Source organism: Triticum aestivum, chromosome 5A, assembly GCF_018294505.1.
Source record: "Triticum aestivum cultivar Chinese Spring chromosome 5A, IWGSC CS RefSeq v2.1, whole genome shotgun sequence".
Taxonomy (NCBI): domain Eukaryota; kingdom Viridiplantae; phylum Streptophyta; class Magnoliopsida; order Poales; family Poaceae; genus Triticum; species Triticum aestivum.
Genome location: NC_057806.1, coordinates 600,673,440 through 600,692,508, shown reverse-complemented (window position 1 = coordinate 600,692,508; position 19,069 = coordinate 600,673,440). Strand labels below are relative to the sequence as shown.

The window sequence follows — 19,069 nt, the reverse complement described above, 5'->3', positions numbered from 1 at the left end:
GTTCCTGGCTCCCGGGATTTAAGCAGCAGGAACGGAAATTGATTGTGGTTGCTTGGGTGGCGTCCATTTTGTGGACGGTTTGGAAATGCCGGGATTGTGCTTGCTTTGAGAATGAGATTGGTGATTCATCTAGTTGGACATTGGCTTTACTCATGGTTTATTTTCTTTTTTGCAGATAAAACAGGTAAATCGTGAGGCGAAGACCTTGGGGGGCAAAGCTCTTCGAGCAAATAGCAAATGAGGTGTTCCATTCAAGCCATGGCTGGCGAATCGTTAGTAAGATCAGTGCTGATCGATGCATTCTACTGCGAGGACTTCGCAAGGAGGATGGGGGATTTAAATTCAACCTCTTGTGTCTTTTGTTTACTTTGCTGGAAGCTTCTTTGGGCCTGTAACAAGTGTTTGCTGCTGTTTTGCGCCCTTGTGGGGTATGTTTTGCCTCTCAAGTGTAAAAACATTAGGTTTCACATATATGAAGTTTGAGAGGGAGCTCTCTTTCTTCAAAAAGAAAATGTCAGCTCACGGAAAACCAGTGAATTTACTGCTAACTTGAAGCTTCCGTTATGAAGAAAGCCAAAGTGTCTTCCAGAAAAAACATGAAAGTGTAAACAAAGTGTAACCCTGCAAGTGCTTATCTAGCAACATTCTTTCACGATAGAGTGGGCTGAATGGGGAAATAGCATGATCCAGCAATTTCGGCAAAAATACGGCTGCTTCCACCCGTTCTGGGACTTGGTACAAAGAAAAGTGTCCTGATACCGACCTATACCCATCAGCGTCTCAGCAACCAGACAGAAAAAAAAAAGTATCCATTTAACCTGTTTTTCAAAATCTCAGTTGTGAACATCACTGAAGATCGTCGGGTCAAAAGAACAGAGGTACAAGTTGCAAACGCTGTAGCAAAACAAAATAATGGCACCGGAGCCCCACTCTCTGCGATTCTTGATTTCCAAAATTTTGGCTCCTGGGATGTGGTAGACATGTTAGTCTCTGGAGGAAGCAGCCGTCCCACCCATGGCATGGTGACAAGATTGGTCAAGATTAGCCTTTGAGTGCTGCAGCTCCATGGCGCCTTTCCTTCTTGAAGCGAGCTTGATCTGGATCAAAGCCACCTTCGTCTGCGCCATAGACGGCCCATGAAGGCGTCACAGCCATGTAATCGCTGCTCTTGAAAGGCTTTCCAGATGTCACCTGCATTGGTGAATGAATGTCAACTCAGATGAAGCTATCTTTTTATCACTCATATCCCAATCTCTATCTACATCAAATCTGGGTACAATTTCTTAATGTGTGGGAGTGCCACGCCATCACAATTTCTCCCTGCCATCTGATTTTCACACAATGGACGCAAATGTAATAGGAAAGTACTCAATGCACAATGCAAAAATATGGGCTCTAAAATGTAGTTCTTCACAATTTTGCATGTACACATATTCTAAGATGATCTAGTGCTGCAGTTTGCATATTTAATGTACAGTACATAATTAATACTTGAGTGTGAACATAGGCTCATATGTACAAGACGATTTCATTTTAGCAGCCTACTGATAGATGATGCATGTAGAATATCAACTTATTTACCGAAACAAATGCTCAAATCATCAATTACTCTTCAATGAAAGCTCACCAGTTCATTGAATCGGTCGTAATCTATCCAGGTATGCCATTTTCCATTGATCTTGAACTTGTCCACCTTTGCAAGTAGGACACAGCATGAATGCACATGCTCACAGGCTAATTCATATATGCCACCACTTTTTGATGCCAGCACCTCAGAGAATTCTTTAACGTCAGCGTGCCATGGGACATTTTCCATTGTCAACTTTGAAGTTGCTGACCTGTAGGCATTACCGGAAAATATCAGCGGAGAAGATCAGCAACCCAAGAAGCCAAGCCAGAATCAGCAGGCGATATTTTATTTTATTTAAAATACACTTACGAGCCACAGTATGTTACACCCTTGATTTCAATGAAATCAGGTTGCCCAAGTTTTAGTAAGTTTGCATATGCATCAATCTCTTCCACATTCCAGCCTTTGACCAATGTCAGTCGGTACACCGTCCTTTGATCTTTGTCATGCAGGGACTTGAGCGAATCCTAGTATGATAGCGAAGTAAAAAGCACACAAAAAGAAGAGTTAGTATTTGTAAACCATAATTTCATAATGTGCATCTGCAAATATTTCTGCATATATACCAGAAGACGCTCCCAGAAGTCCGAAAAGAGTGGCCTGTCAACAGCCTTCAGGCTTTCTTTTGTAGCTGCATCCACACTGACATACAGCTGCAACCATAGAGGCATTAAAATTATCTCTAGAATGTGTTGTCTGCGCATTAAAATGCCAAGGTCTGGATCTTAAGTTCAATCTATTGAGAATATTACCTGGGTGATGGGTTTCAGAGCCTTGATCTTCTCAGGAAATTGAGCATTTGTAACCAGAAACGTAGATATGTGTCTGCGATGTAGGTCATCAACCAGAGTATTTATCTCTGGGTACATAATTGGTTCGCCAACAAGAGATAATGCACAATGTCTAGGGGATAGACCCTCTGCTAGTCGCTCTGGCTTTACTCCTACAGAAAGAGAGCAAGAAACAGCATAATTAAAGACTGCAGTTACTTCTTGATGATACAAATATTATGGTACTAACCAATAGTCCTGGCAGAACCACTGTATTATGTAATCAATAGTTATTAGCTTCCCAGAATATTTATGAGGTTTTTTAATCATATAGAGACTAAGTTCTCAGCACTGCAGGCTGACTACACAAAATAAACAGATCAAAAGAAATTCGCATTTGATGGACCCTGGCATATCTTAATGGAACAGTTCTGCCACAATTACTGCTGGCATAGGGTTGAAACCTTTTAAAGGCTTTATCTGTTTAGGCCAGTTACAGGTGCTTTGCAATGGATCTATTTTTTTGTCCAGGCACTAGAATATTCAGTGCAACTTTAATAGGATTTGGCAGAATAATGCATACCTGGCACGCCTTTCATTTGCTTAACCATCTTCCTGTGTTCGTCAATGGCAGTATTAACAATGTCAAGAGGATCATCCATCTTCCACTTCCAACTCTTCCCAACAGGATTTGTGTGATGCCTCCAACAGAACACACACTTATTTGCACAAGCCAAACTTGGAGTTGCTTCCATGCATCTACAAAATTGAGCATCTAATAATCAGAAAAGGAACACTCAAGGAAGCAAACCACACAAATATTATGTTCTGCAGAGTGGATATATGTTATGAAACCGATCTGTGACATAGAATATGTATGAACTAGTCCAACCATGTATTCAGCAAGCATTCCCATATACAATGTCACAGAAGCAAAAAAAATTACCTGTGGCTTTCTATGCCATAAAATGAGTGCTTGTAACAGCCTCCACGACCTCGAAGCTGTGACTTCGTCCATCTACAAATCTTCACCCCGCTATGGGAACCAACAATTTTGTAGCCCTTGAAAAAAAACACAGTGATTGATTAATAGGGCACTAGATCACCATATGTAGAATGAAAATATACAGGCTAAAAACATAAACTACAGACAAGAACTATAAATAGTTAAACCCATCTATACAGATGGAGAATTCTACCTTATAGGCAAGGACCACAGAGATCTGAGTACATGCACAACCCTAGTGTTAACCAACAGCAGTTTGGGATCAGTAAAAGTTGTCTTAGATCCTAATTGAAAGTTTCATGAAGATGCTTGGTTGATTACTTGGCAGTTGCTTCAACAATCTCACTCTATCATAGCAAATTGCCAGACTAAGTATTCTACACGAACCATTATCTTCACTAGCACGGCATATATTCCCTTTATCGAAAAATATACTAGTTCAATAAATTTAGAGGGGAACTAATTTATTTGCTGCATAGCTATGCTTAAAAACTGCCTCAGCCCACAGAGATCTTAAAATTTTGCTCTGGTTCCTTACGAGTGATGTATGTCAGGTAAGCATAGATAAAAGAATGTCAGAATGTGCAATACTCTATTTTCATTAGGAATCATAGGACTCTTCAAAATTTCAGGTCGATGCGCTTATATACATATGCAATCAAGAGCATTATGTATAACAGAAAGAATATAACAAGAAGTTGACGCTCACTTGTTTCTCCAAGCTCGCCCTGATGATGGGCGTGACCATGGCCCTCGCACCATTCTGCCCTCCATTGGGCAAAGCACTCTCCACCTTCCCATTCTGCTTCTTTGCTGTCGCCTTGCCGGCAATGTCCTCCATGTCAACCTCCCCACTAGCCACCTCCTCCTCCTCTTCCTCGTCATCATCGTCATCATAATCGGACTCCTCCCCTTCCAATCCATCAAATCCATTGGTCTCTCCATCGACCGCATCGTCCTCAACCTCCTCCCCTTTGACCACCCTGAGCACCCTCCCGCACCACTCCTCGAAGACGTCGTCGAGGTCCCCCTCATCCACGTCGCCCTCCCCGACGGGCAGCACCTCGACAGCCCCCAGCGCGCGGAGCCACCGGGAGAAGCTCCTGGCGGCGGCGTTGAAGGTGTCGCCGTAGGCGCGGGAGCCGACGCCGAAGACGGCGAAGCGGAGGCCCGAGAGGAGCAGCGCGCCGGCGCGGAAGTCGGCGGCGGTCTCCGCGAGCCAGCGCGCGAGGAAGGCGGCGCCGGGCGGGGGCGCCCCGGCGTCGTGGGTGGGGAGGACGAGCAGGAGGAGCGGGACCGAGGGGAGGTCGTCCGGGTCGAAGGCGGCGGCGTCGGTGGCGCGGGCGGGCAGCCCGGCGTCCGCGAGGCGGGCCGAGAGGCGCTCCGCCAGGGCCTTGGAGGTGCCCGTGGCCGACGCGTAGAGGAGGGTCGGGGCGGCGGCGGCGGCGGCGGGGGAGGAGGAGGATGGGGAAGGGGAGGGGCGTAGGGTGCGGCGGAGGCGGCGGAGGGCGATGGACTTGTAGAGGAAGAAGAGGGAGGAGGAGGAGAGCAGGAGGAGGAGGGCGAGGTGGGAGGTGCCGGAGGCGGCCGCGGCCGCCGGGGAGGGGGGCATCGCGGCGGCGGGCTGGTGCGAGCTGGGGTTTGGGGCAGGGGGAGGTTGGCTTCCGGTTTTGGTGGGTTTTGCTGTGCCCTTGCGCGCCGCGGGTGGGGGTTGGCGTTTGCTGTTCTTTCTGAAACTGAAACTGAAACTGCACCGCCGTGCACGTCAAACTTCAGAAAGCGTCCAAAGTCTTGAGATCTTTTGCATTTTTTGCATGTTGTCACAACTTTCAGAAGCACCAAACAATTGATCAACAACTCTTCTACATCCTTGTACAGATCCATTTACAATGTTCAGAAGCTTTACATCCTTTTACACATTGTTACAATTACAATGTTCAGAAACAACACAGCACAGCACATCCTTTTACACGATCTATCCAGCACCTTCTCTGAACCTAAAGCTGGATGCTGTTCAAGACGGAACTGACGAGAGTAACACTGTCGCAAACGCGTGTGTGCGCTCGCGGTACATGGTCGTGGAAGCCAACAAATGAACGAATCGGGTGCCTTCAACCCAGATCAACAACCAGGAGAATCAAAACTATGTCTGTACCACATCAAAAATTTGTGCGCCTTGTGATTCGACGCGATAGCTCACGGTCGCCACGTTGTTTTCTTTACAGACATGATGCCCTCCTTGTCCTTCCTGAAGGTCATCACGATCTCCCAGTGCAGCGACTTCAGGATCGCCTCCAACGGGTCGAGAATCTCGAGTTTCTCCCGGATGATGGCCCAGCCTCCGGGTCTCAGGATCCGGTCCATCTCGACCAAGATCGAGGCAGGCTCCTTGCATCTACATTGTGCAGGCCATGTCAGCATGTCACATCAAACACTGTAAGCACGCCGAAAACTATGCAGCGTCAAAGTTCAAGTGAGGGTAATTCATTCAGCAAACATACCTGTTCTTCAACCGTGAGAACAAATGGTCGGCGTGAAGAAGATCGTAGGACCTTGGATATGTGCTAAATGGTTCGCACCAGTCGTGATAAACGCCGATCAGCCCGCGCTCAAAGATTACAGGTAGCGTGTCTGGAGCATGCACGGGGACAACATTCATGACCCAAACTTTTTCGGATGACAAAGCTGCAGCAAATCTGCAAGGAAACAAGCATGTAACTAAGAGAAATTCAGCTTATATATAGGGGAATGGAAATTCAGAAAGGAGAGCATACCCTCCATATACAGCTTTCATATCCAGTACGTTTCGGATATTAGTCCAATTAATACCCAAGCCATCCAGATACGATTTCTCAACGACGGCCTTCCAGTGGCTATGATCAGCAGACACCCTTGTCTGCAGGTCCCCAAGCCAGTCAGGAAAAGTCTCGAGCCTCTTGGGCCATTCCTCAGGCCACTCACTGCCTCTTTCTTCAATACCAGCAGGAGCTTTGTGCAGGCAATGCTTGATTGGAGTGTACCTACAAAGGAAAACCAACGTTTCAGATTTACAAGCCAAACAAACTCTAGTGTGCATGATAATTCAGGAAACACCGTAGTGATTAATCCAAGTGTCCTACTTACCATGCAGTAGCTTTGTTTTGCTCTTCCTTGCAAAATGGAGGATCTTTTTTTGCTCTCAGGTCATACTCATCATTTGAGGCTGGTCGCTGAAATATCTTTACTCCAAGCTCGCTGACATCATCACTGTTGTAAGCTATCACGTTCCAACAAACCGCGGCCATTGAAGCTGATATTCCTGTAAAGTTCGTCGAGATATTTAAAACACAGACAAGGGAAATAAAGCTACTAAGACTAGTAATGGCCCCGTGAAAGTCGTGATATTTTACATGCTTGTTCACTTATAATGACAGTGGTATTTCAGCAGTTCCAGCCTTTTCTCCACACACACAGAGTAATGTGCCATACCTTCTTCACTCTCGAGGTCACCATGTCTGCTTGAGATAACAAAGTATCCTCCTGGGCGAAGGATCCTATTCATCTCTATGAGAAGCTTTCCGCCTAATCCATACGATAAAAAATGTTGTTCAAGATGTGAGCAACGCAGGATAGGCATGCTGGGTCTCAAGAGAGGAACGAAGCAGCGTGTAAATACCATTAGAATGCCACGGTATGTTGCATTCTCTACAGTGGATGATATCAAATGAACCACTAGGAAAGGGTAATCTTCTTGATCCCAGACTGCCAATTGTTGCAGGGATGCCGCGTTCAAGGGCAACTTGTGCAAGGTCTGTCTGGTCATTTGTAAGGCCTAATGATAGTGTAATCACATCCTTCTTGAGTAGAGCAACTCCGAATCCAGCACTTTTGCATCCAATGTCCAATGCTATGCGAATATTTTTACCCCAATCAAGATCAGGTGCCATCTACGTGACAAACAAAATATCATGTAAATTGTGTTAAGCACACTAAGTAATAGTAGTACAAAATATAAAAATATTTGTATTTCAATTATAAAAAATGTAAACAATTTCCACTTTAATTTTTAGCCAAAGTAACTAATTTGTTCCATTATGCATTACTGTGTAAGAACTAAATTTTTGAATCCATATACCAGGGCACTCAGTGTGGTAAATGATTTCACAATTGATGAAAACCACCTAGGAATGACCTTCCAAAAATCAGGAAAGCTATCGACACATTAACCAAGAGACAAAAGATGAAAATCATCCGAGCAGATCACAGCTAAGACATTAATTGTCTTCCACGCAAAATGGTTCAATCTTTAAAAAGAACAGAGCTGTGTGCATAGATTTCCCAAATAATTTATTCCATATTCACATTTACAATCACACACTTCTGCTAAATGATCCACACATTTGTTACTACACTTATTTAGTGTTCAGTCAGTTAGCAATGTGCAGAAATTGATTTACAGTAATATCATTTCCCAGTAGTAAACTGTAACTGAGCCTGAGTGCTAGAGCTCTTTCTGCATACAACTACCTTGCATCAAAAGCAAATGTAAAACATCCACCAATCCTTACCTCATCAATCGTGTCGATATAATGTTGTGCGCCGCCTTTGAACTCCGATTCCTCCGGCGGGAACACCAGGTGCTCGCCGGTCCGATTCAGCCAGCTGTGGTCCTTAGCATAGCTCGACAACCTAGGATGTCCAACATTCCCATACCAAACCTGCAGAGATAAGTGCATAACGACAGTTCAGAGTTCAGACACACAAGAACAACCTAGTAGTAAAGCAGAAGAAGGAAAACATCATAGATTTTTCATCAAATTATGCTCGACCCCCTCACCTTCTCCTTCCTCTCCGGCCATGGAGCAGGCAGCTTGTACTCCTTTGGCAGCGACACCAGGCACGTCACCGGCGACCTCGGGCAGCTCCGCTGGTGGTGCCTCTGGCTCCCATCCCCATCGAAATCCACGCAGGGGGTGTAGTGGTGGCCGCTCTTGGCGCCGCAGAGCTTCCAGTGGTAATGCGCGGCCGGGCTGAAGAGAGGCGGCAGCTTCCTCTTCTTCTTGGAAGCCTTGCCCTTGGCCGCCTCCGGGTCCTCCTCCTCCTCGGCGTCTAGCTCGCTGGATTCGTCGGCCCATTCCAGGGCCGGCGCCTTGTCGTCCTCCTCCTCCTTGGGCGCCTTGCTCGTGGCGTCCGCGTCGTCCTCCGGCACGGACAGCTCCGGCTCCTGCTCGTCCTCCCACTCCCACTCCGGCTCCGGCTTGTTGGCTTGTTCCGGGTCGGTGAGGTTGGACTTGAGCGCGGCGGCGGCGTCGGGCGAGGGGGTGGCATTGGGGCGGCGGGATCTAGGCGGGGAGCGGCGCTTCTTGCGGGCGCGGGGGCTGGCGGGGCGGGGCTTCCTGTGGGCGGCGCGGGCGGTGGCGTTGCGGGGGGCGGGCAGCGCTCCAGGGGGCGGGTCGGCGACGTCGGCGGCGAAGTAGGTGCGCTCGGTGGAGATCTGCTGGGAGGAGGAGGTCGGGGCGAGCGTGGTCCAGGTGACGACGAAGGAGAGGCCGAGCGCGATGGCGATGGAGACCTTGGCGGCGAAGCCCAGCGGCGGGCGCCTCCTCCACCAGCTCACGAGCGCCGAGGGCCGGCCCGGAGGGCCCCGGAACACCGTCATGCGGCCGGGGGCGGCTGTCGGTGGAGTGGAGAGGGAGCGGGGGCGGACCGGAGTGGTTGGTGGCGGTGGCGTGGACTGTGGGGGGGAGGCAGAGGAAATCCGGGAAGAAGAACCAGTTGGTTGCTACCGTTCCTCGGTTGTTTTCACCATTTTTCTAAGGTGGTTTGCGTCATTTTTTCTGGCTTGAAGAAACTTGTTCGTGTGCATGGTTAGTCAGTGGTCAATTAATGATGAGGGAGCGCTTAGCAATGCAATGAGACGGTGTTTTTCTCGTTGAATTGGGAAGGGAAGCAGTGTGCGGATGAGTGAGCTGGACAGGCCACCAGCAGGTTGATGGGCAGTCCTCACTTTGATGGAGGGAGAGATAGAGGGCATCTTCAACCGAATAATCGCGAGTGAACATGCCATCACGCACGGGCGATATTCATACCGCACGACGCCATGAGAGTCGTGCAACATTAATACACTTCGGCTGTATAATCAGTTCACTCCTTCGTATAGCATTCAGTATTCATGCAGTATTGTCGCTGACACATCCCGTGTATGGCCCATGAGGCAACACAAGCATTTAAATTGCTGGCGGGCGGCCAAGATGGCAGTGCCAACAGCTAGCTCCAGGACGCTCCCCCACAGCCTTTTTAAACTGTCTCGGCGCTTGTAGATTCACATCCCGCTCAAGTTTTCATACCACCTCTCTTCCCCTCTGCCTCGCAAGCATGTTTTCATCCAAGTCCGAGCTTAGCTCCACCCTCCTGCGTCACACCACTGCTCCACCTAGATGCCACCGCTTCCTCTGATCCGCTGTCCGGAGTGCAACGCCGGCAACACGCTCTGGTTCGTCTCTGGAACGGTAGAGAACCCAGGGAGGCATTTCTACGAATGCGAATGGCATGAAGTAAGTATTTCGAGATTCTTTGCGTCCATCTCCCGCAGCTCCTCCTCTCAAACCAAGCTCTTTTTGTGTTTTTCAGCTTGGTGGATGCAGGTTTTGGAAGTGGGAGAACAATTATATAGTACTTCAGCACTTGTTGGGGTCATCTACTCTCGCACGCATCCGTGTATCGGCATGTAACTCTGCTTGAGCAGAATCAAGCATGGTTGAAGAACATTTTCATCTTGGGCGTCCTGAACATGGTGCTAATGGCCATATGCTGCATGCACAAGTTTTTAAGCAACATGTTGTTATCGGCCAGACCTGCAAGTAGATGTTCTAAAAGCTAGCTAGTGACATGCGTGCGGTGCGAGCTTAGATGTAGTTCCAGCATTCAATAGTTCTCTCTTATGCAGCCATTGTATCACGTTTGTACTGTGTCTGTATGCCGGCTTAGATGCATTAAATGGTCATTGTTTGCAAGCATGTTGTTAATTAAGCCCGATGGATCGCGTGAGAGGATGCAAATGTATTTAACCCAAAACCACACACCGCACCCACCTCATGCAGTGCACCGGCAATAATTCGTGGCTCCGGTAGCACAATAAATATGTAGCAAATGAATGAATGCCCCAGCTTGCCCCTGCAAAATGTAAATCCACCCAGCAACCCATTCATGTTTCACCCACTCATGAAATGATCATGGGGATCACTTGTAAAAAACGTATCTTCTGTTAAACTAAAAAAACACTCATTCAAAAATTTAGCCCTCATATTTGAAAACATGTTTTCATCCACTTCGAAACAATGAAACCCATGATAGTGCTCATGGGTAGTAGTTGCACTGATCAAATCATTTTTTATATAAAAAAATGGACAAACATAATAAAATTTGTTTTCTCCCTTGTCAAAAAAAATCAACCCATTGTGGGTATAGGTCTCCATTTGAACAAATATCAATCGAGAAACTTGATATATCAATTTGTAAAACTTGCCCACAACATTCATTGTTTCTGCTTGGAAAAATGGTTTTTTTCTCTTTCGATAATAATTTACACTCATCTCAAAAAACATCCGTTTCCTCTTTTTTCAATAACATGGTTCCACCCATTTTGAATCAATAAAAACCATGATCCTATTGATGGAGAGTAGCTAAATGTTCAAAACAATGAAAACCATGATAGTGCTCATGAGTACTAGTTGTACTGATAATTTTATATATGAAAAAAGGATAAACATAATAAAATTTGATTTCTCCCCAATCGGGAAATGGTAAGTCATTGTGGGTATAGTTGGGAAACTTATTTAACTCATTGAATTAATTTCAATTCTCTCATTCCATAAAATGTTTCACCCACTCATGAAATGATCATGGGGATCACTTGTAAAAAACGTATCTTCTGTTAAACTAAAAAAACACTCATTCAAAATTTTAGCCCTCATATTTGAAAACATGTTTTCATCCACTTCGAAACAATGAAACCTATGATAGTGCTCATGGGTAGTAGTTGCACTGATCAAATCATTTTTTATATAAAAAAATGGACAAACATAATAAAATTTGTTTTCTCCCTTGTCGAAAAAAAATCAACCCATTGTGGGTATAGGTCTCCATCTGAACAAATATCAATCGAGAAACTTGATATATCAATTTGTAAAACTTGCCCACAACATTCATTGTTTCTGCTTGGAAAAATGGTTTTTTTCTCTTTCGATAATAATTTACACTCATTTCAAAAAACATCCGTTTCCTCTTTTTTCAATAACATGGTTCCACCCATTTTGAAACAATAAAAACCATGATCCTGCTGATGGAGAGTAGCTAAACGTTCAAAACAATGAAAACCATGATAGTGCTCATGAGTACTAGTTGTACTGATAATTTTATATATGAAAAAAGGATAAACATAATAAAATTTGATTTCTCCCCAATCGGGAAATGGTAAGTCATTGTGGGTATAGTTGGGAAACTTATTTAACTCGTTGAATTAATTTCAATTCTCTCATTCGCTAAAATGTTTCACCCAGTCATGAAATGATCATGGGGATCACTTGTAAAAAAACGTTTCTTCTGTTTGGCTAAAAAAACACTCATTCAAAAATTTAGCCCTCATATTTGAAAACATGTTTTCATCCACTTCTAAACAATGAAACCCATGATAGTGCTCATGGGTAGTAGTTGCACTGATCAAATCATTTTTTATATAAAAAAATGGACAAACATAATAAAATTTGTTTTCTCCCTTGTCGAAAAAAAAATCAACCCATTGTGGGTATAGGTCTCCATTTGAACAAATATCAATCGAGAAACTTGATATATCAATTTGTAAAACTTGCCCACAACATTCATTGTTTCTGCTTGGAAAAATGGTTTTTTTCTCTTTCGATAATAATTTACACTCATTTCAAAAAACATCCGTTTCCTCTTTTTTCAATAACATGGTTCCACCCATTTTGAAACAATAAAAACCATGATCCTGCTGATGGAGAGTAGCTAAACGTTCAAAACAATGAAAACCATGATAGTGCTCATGAGTACTAGTTGTACTGATAATTTTATATATGAAAAAAAGGATAAACATAATAAAATTTGATTTCTCCTCAATCGGGAAATGGTAAGTCATTGTGGGTATAGTTGGGAAACTTATTTAACTCGTTGAATTAATTTTAGTTCTCTCATTCCATAAAATGTTTCACCCACTCATGAAATGATCATGGGGATCACTTGTAAAAAAAACGTTTCTTCTGTTTGGCTAAAAAAACACTCATTCAAAAATTTAGCCCTCATATTTGAAAACATGTTTTCATCCTCTTCGAAAAAATGAAACACATGATAGTGCTCATGGGTAGTAGTTGCACTGATCAAATCATTTTTTATATAAAAAAATGGACAAACATAATAAAATTTGTTTTCTCCCTTGTCGAAAAAAAATTCAACCCATTGTGGGTATAGGTCTCCATTTGAACAAATATCAATCGAGAAACTTGATATATCAATTTGTAAAACTTGCCCACAACATTCATTGTTTCTGCTTGGAAAAATGATTTTTTTCTCTTTCGATAATAATTTACACTCATTTCAAAAAACATCCGTTTCCTCTTTTTTCAATAACATGGTTCCACCCATTTTGAAACAATAAAAACCATGATCCTGCTGATGGAGAGTAGCTAAACATTCAAAACAATGAAAACCATGATAGTGCTCATGAGTACTAGTTGTACTGATAATTTTATATATGAAAAAAGGGTAAACATAATAAAATTTGATTTCTCCTCAATCGGGAAATGGTAAGTCATTGTGGGTATAGTTGGGAAACTTATTTAACTCGTTGAATTAATTTCAGTTCTCTCATTCCATAAAATGTTTCACCCACTCATGAAATGATCATGGGGATCACTTGTAAAAAAACGTTTCTTCTGTTTGGCTAAAAAAACACTCATTCCAAAATTTAGCCCTCATATTTGAAAACATGTTTTCATCCACTTCGAAACAATGAAACCCATGATAGTGCTCATGGGTAGTAGTTGCACTGATCAAATCATTTTTTATATAAAAAAATGGACAAACATAATAAAATTTGTTTTCTCCCTTGTCGAAAAAAAATCAACCCATTGTGGGTATAGGTCTCCATTTGAACAAATATCAATCGAGAAACTTGATATATCAATTTGTAAAACTTGCCCACAACATTCATTGTTTCTGCTTGGAAAAATGGTTTTTTTCTCTTTCGATAATAATTTACACTCATTTCAAAAAACATACGTTTCCTCTTTTTTCAATAACATGGTTCCACCCATTTTGAAACAATAAAAACCATGATCCTGCTGATGGAGAGTAGCTAAACGTTCAAAACAATGAAAACCATGATAGTGCTCATGAGTACTAGTTGTACTGATAATTTTATATATGAAAAAAGGATAAACATAATAAAATTTGATTTCTCCCCAATCGGGAAATGGTAAGTCATTGTGGGTATAGTTGGGAAACTTATTTAACTCGTTGAATTAATTTCAATTCTCTCATTCCATAAAATGTTTCACCCACTCATGAAATGATCATGGGGATCACTTGTAAAAAAAACGTTTCTTCTGTTTGGCTAAAAAAACACTCATTCAAAAATTTAGCCCTCATATTTGAAAACATGTTTTCATCCACTTCGAAACAATGAAACCCATGATAGTGCTCATGGGTAGTAGTTGCACTGATCAAATCATTTTTTATATAAAAAAATGGACAAACATAATAAAATTTGTTTTCTCCCTTGTTGAAAAAAAATCAACCCATTGTGGGTATAGGTCTCCATTTGAACAAATATCAATAGAGAAACTTGATATATCAATTTGTAAAACTTGCCCACAACATTCATTGTTTCTGCTTGGAAAAATGTTTTTTTTTCTCTTTCGATAATAATTTACACTCATTTCAAAAAACATCCGTTTCCTCTTTTTTCAATAACATGGTTCCACCCATTTTGAAACAATAAAAACCATGATCCTGCTGATGGAGAGTAGCTAAACGTTCAAAACAATGAAAACCATGATAGTGCTCATGAGTACTAGTTGTACTGATAATTTTATATATGAAAAAAGGATAAACATAATAAAATTTGATTTCTCCTCAATCGGGAAATGGTCAGTCATTGTGGGTATAGTTGGGAAACTTATTTAACTCGTTGAATTAATTTCAGTTCTCTCATTCCATAAAATGTTTCACCCACTCATGAAATGATCATGGGGATCACTTGTAAAAAAAACGTTTCTTCTGTTTGGCTAAAAAAACACTGATTCAAAAATTTAGCCCTCATATTTGAAAACATGTTTTCATCCACTTCGAAAAAATGAAACCCATGATAGTGCTCATGGGTAGTAGTTGCACTGATCAAATCATTTTTTATATAAAAAAATGGACAAACATAATAAAATTTGTTTTCTCCCTTGTCGAAAAAAAATTCAACCCATTGTGGGTATAGGTCTCCATTTGAACAAATATCAATCGAGAAACTTGATATATCAATTTGTAAAACTTGCCCACAACATTCATTGTTTCTGCTTGGAAAAATGATTTTTTTTCTCTTTCGATAATAATTTACACTCATTTCAAAAAACATCCGTTTCCTCTTTTTTCAATAACATGCTTCCACCCATTTTGAAACAATAAAAACCATGATCCTGCTGATGGAGAGTAGCTAAACGTTCAAAACAATGAAAACCATGATAGTGCTCATGAGTACTAGTTGTACTGATAATTTTATATATGAAAAAAGGATAAACATAATAAAATTTGATTTCTCCTCAATCGGGAAATGGTAAGTCATTGTGGGTATAGTTGGGAAACTTATTTAACTTGTTGAATTAATTTCAGTTCTCTCATTCCATAAAATGTTTCACCCACTCATGAAATGATCATGGGGATCACTTGTAAAAAAAACGTTTCTTCTGTTTGGCTAAAACAACACTCATTCAAAAATTTAGCCCTCATATTTGAAAACATGTTTTCATCCACTTCGAAACAATGAAACCCATGATAGTGCTCATGGGTAGTAGTTGCACTGATCAAATCATTCTTTATATAAAAAAATGGACAAACATAATAAAATTTGTTTTCTCCCTTGTCGAAAAAAAATCAACCCATTGTGGGTATAGGTCTCCATTTGAACAAATATCAATCGAGAAACTTGATATATCAATTTGTAAAACTTGCCCACAACATTCATTGTTTCTGCTTGGAAAAATGATTTTTTTTCTCTTTCGATAATAATTTACACTCATTTCAAAAAACATCCGTTTCCTCTTTTTTCAATAACATGGTTCCACCCATTTTGAAACAATAAAAACCATGATCCTGCTGATGGAGAGTAGCTAAACGTTCAAAACAATGAAAACCATGATAGTGCTCATGAGTACTAGTTGTACTGATAATTTTATATATGAAAAAAGGATAAACATAATAAAATTTGATTTCTCCTCAATCGGGAAATGGTAAGTCATTGTGGGTATAGTTGGGAAACTTATTTAACTCGTTGAATTAATTTCAGTTCTCTCATTCCATAAAATGTTTCACCCACTCATGAAATGATCATGGGGATCACTTGTAAAAAAAACGTTTCTTCTGTTTGGCTAAAAAAACACTCATTCAAAAATTTAGCCCTCATATTTGAAAACATGTTTTCATCCACTTCGAAAAAATGAAACCCATGATAGTGCTCATGGGTAGTAGTTGCACTGATCAAATCATTTTTTATATAAAAAAATGGACAAACATAATAAAATTTGTTTTCTCCCTTGTCGAAAAAAAATTCAACCCATTGTGGGTATAGGTCTCCATTTGAACAAATATCAATCGAGAAACTTGATATATCAATTTGTAAAACTTGCCCACAACATTCATTGTTTCTGCTTGGAAAAATGATTTTTTTTCTCTTTCGATAATAATTTACACTCATTTCAAAAAACATCCGTTTCCTCTTTTTTCAATAACATGCTTCCACCCATTTTGAAACAATAAAAACCATGATCCTGCAGATGGAGAGTAGCTAAACGTTCAAAACAATGAAAACCATGATAGTGCTCATGAGTACTAGTTGTACTGATAATTTTATATATGAAAAAAGGATAAACATAATAAAATTTGATTTCTCCTCAATCGGGAAATGGTAAGTCATTGTGGGTATAGTTGGGAAACTTATTTAACTCGTTGAAATAATTTCAGTTCTCTCATTCCATAAAATGTTTCACCCACTCATGAAATGATCATGGGGATCACTTGTAAAAAAACGTTTCTTCTGTGTGGCTAAAACAACACTCATTCAAAAATTTAGCCCTCATATTTGAAAACATGTTTTCATCCACTTCGAAACAATGAAACCCATGATAGTGCTCATGGGTAGTAGTTGCACTGATCAAATCATTTTTTATATAAAAAAATGGACAAACATAATAAAATTTGTTTTCTCCCTTGTCGAAAAAAAATCAACCCATTGTGGGTATAGGTCTCCATTTGAACAAATATCAATCGAGAAACTTGATATATCAATTTGTAAAACTTGCCCACAACATTCATTGTTTCTGCTTGGAAAAATGATTTTTTTCTCTTTCAATAATAATTTACACTCATTTCAAAAAACATATGTTTCCTGTTTTTTCAATAACATGGTTCCACCCATTTTGAAACAATAAAAACCATGATCCTGCTGATGGAGAGTAGCTAAACGTTCAAAACAATGAAAACCATGATAGTGCTCATGAGTACTAGTTGTACTGATAATTTTATATATGAAAAAAGGATAAACATAATAAAATTTGATTTCTCCTCAATCGGGAAATGGTAAGTCATTGTGGGTATAGTTGGGAAACTTATTTAACTCGTTGAATTAATTTCAGTTCTCTCATTCCATAAAATGTTTCACCCACTCATGAAATGATCATGGGGATCACTTGTAAAAAAAACGTTTCTTCTGTTTGGCTAAAAAAACACTCATTCCAAAATTTAGCCCTCATATTTGAAAACATGTTTTCATCCACTTCGAAACAATGAAACCCATGATAGTGCTCATGGGTAGTAGTTGCACTGATCAAATCATTTTTTATATAAAAAAATTGACAAACATAATAAAATTTGTTTTCTCCCTTGTCGAAAAAAAATCAACCCATTGTGGGTATAGGTCTCCATTTGAACAAATATCAATCGAGAAACTTGATATATCAATTTGTAAAACTTGCCCACAACATTCATTGTTTCTGCTTGGAAAAATGGTTTTTTTCTCTTTCGATAATAATTTACACTCATTTCAAAAAACATCTGTTTCCTCTTTTTTCAATAACATGGTTCCACCCATTTTGAAACAATAAAAACCATGATCCTGCTGATGGAGAGTAGCTAAACGTTCAAAACAATGAAAACCATGATAGTGCTCATGAGTACTAGTTGTACTGATAATTTTATATATGAAAAAAGGATAAACATAATAAAATTTGATTTCTCCTCAATCGGGAAATGGTAAGTCATTGTGGGTATAGTTGGGAAACTTATTTAACTCGTTGAATTAATTTCAGTTCTCTCATTCCATAAAATGTTTCACCCACTCATGAAATGATCATGGGGATCACTTGTAAAAAAACGTTTCTTCTGTTTGGCTAAAAAAACACTGATTCAAAAATTTAGCCCTCGTATTTCAAAACATGTTTTCATCCACTTCGAAACAATGAAACCCATGATAGTGCTCATGGGTAGTAGTTGCAGAGATCAAATCATTTTATATATAAAAAAATGGACAAACATAATAAAATTTGTTTTCTCCCTTGTCGAAAAAAAAATCAACCCATTGTGGGTATAGGTCTCCATTTGAACAAATATCAATCGAGGAACTTGATATATCAATTTGTAAAACTTGCCCACAACATTCATTGTTTCTGCTTGGAAAAATGTTTTTTTCTCTTTCGATAATAATTTACACTCATTTCAAAAAACATCCGTTTCCTCTTTTTTCAATAACATGGTTCCACCCATTTTGAAACAATAAAAACCATGATCCTGCTGATGGAGAGTAGCTAAACGTTCAAAACAATGAAAACCATGATAGTGCTCATGAGTACTAGTTGTACTGATAATTTTATATATGAAAAAAGGATAAACATAATAAAATTTGATTTCTCCTCAATCGGGAAATGGTAAGTCATTGTGGGTATAGTTGGGAAACTTATTTAACTCGTTGAATTAATTTCAGTTCTCTCATTCCATAAAATGTTTCACCTACTCATGAAATGATCATGGGGATCACTTGTAAAAAAATGTTTCTTCTGTTTGGCTAAAAGAACACTCATTCAAAAATTTAGCCCTCATATTTGAAAACATGTTTTCATCCACTTCAAAACAATGAAACCCATGATAGTGCTCATGGGTAGTAGTTGCACTGATCAAATCAGTTTTTATATAAAAAATGGACAAACATAATAAAATTTGTTTTCTCCCTTGTCGAAAAAAAATCCAACCCATATTGGGTATAGGTCTCCATTTGAACAAATATCAATCGAGAAACTTGATATATCAATTTGTAAAACTTGCCCACAACATTCATTGTTTCTGCTTGGAAAAATGGTTTTTTTCTCTTTCGATAATAATTTACACTCATTTCAAAAAACATCCGTTTCCTCTTTT

General features: G+C 40.4%; 2 protein-coding genes across 2 annotated transcripts; both read right to left on the bottom strand.

Annotated features, from left to right (window-relative positions):
• Positions 1 to 794: 794 nt before the first annotated feature.
• LOC123105194 (S-adenosyl-L-methionine-dependent tRNA 4-demethylwyosine synthase) lies at positions 795 to 5,049 on the bottom strand. Its single transcript, XM_044527208.1, has 8 exons — positions 4,116 to 5,049; positions 3,347 to 3,462; positions 2,984 to 3,159; positions 2,383 to 2,573; positions 2,197 to 2,283; positions 1,940 to 2,097; positions 1,628 to 1,838; positions 795 to 1,191 (listed from the first exon to the last, which is right to left on the bottom strand). The coding sequence occupies exons 1-8, from the start codon at positions 5,016 to 5,018 to the stop codon at positions 1,042 to 1,044; spliced, it is 1,992 nt and encodes a 663-aa protein (XP_044383143.1). The 5' UTR covers positions 5,019 to 5,049; the 3' UTR covers positions 795 to 1,041.
• Positions 5,050 to 5,252: 203 nt separating this feature from the next.
• Positions 5,253 to 9,245, bottom strand: LOC123105193 (probable methyltransferase PMT28). The gene is made up of 8 exons (XM_044527206.1): positions 8,223 to 9,245; positions 7,954 to 8,103; positions 7,062 to 7,332; positions 6,875 to 6,967; positions 6,530 to 6,704; positions 6,181 to 6,426; positions 5,908 to 6,102; positions 5,253 to 5,801 (listed from the first exon to the last, which is right to left on the bottom strand). Exons 1-8 carry the CDS (start codon positions 9,042 to 9,044, stop codon positions 5,603 to 5,605), a joined length of 2,151 nt encoding a protein of 716 aa, XP_044383141.1. The 5' UTR covers positions 9,045 to 9,245; the 3' UTR covers positions 5,253 to 5,602.
• Between the last annotated feature and the right edge of the window lie 9,824 nt (positions 9,246 to 19,069).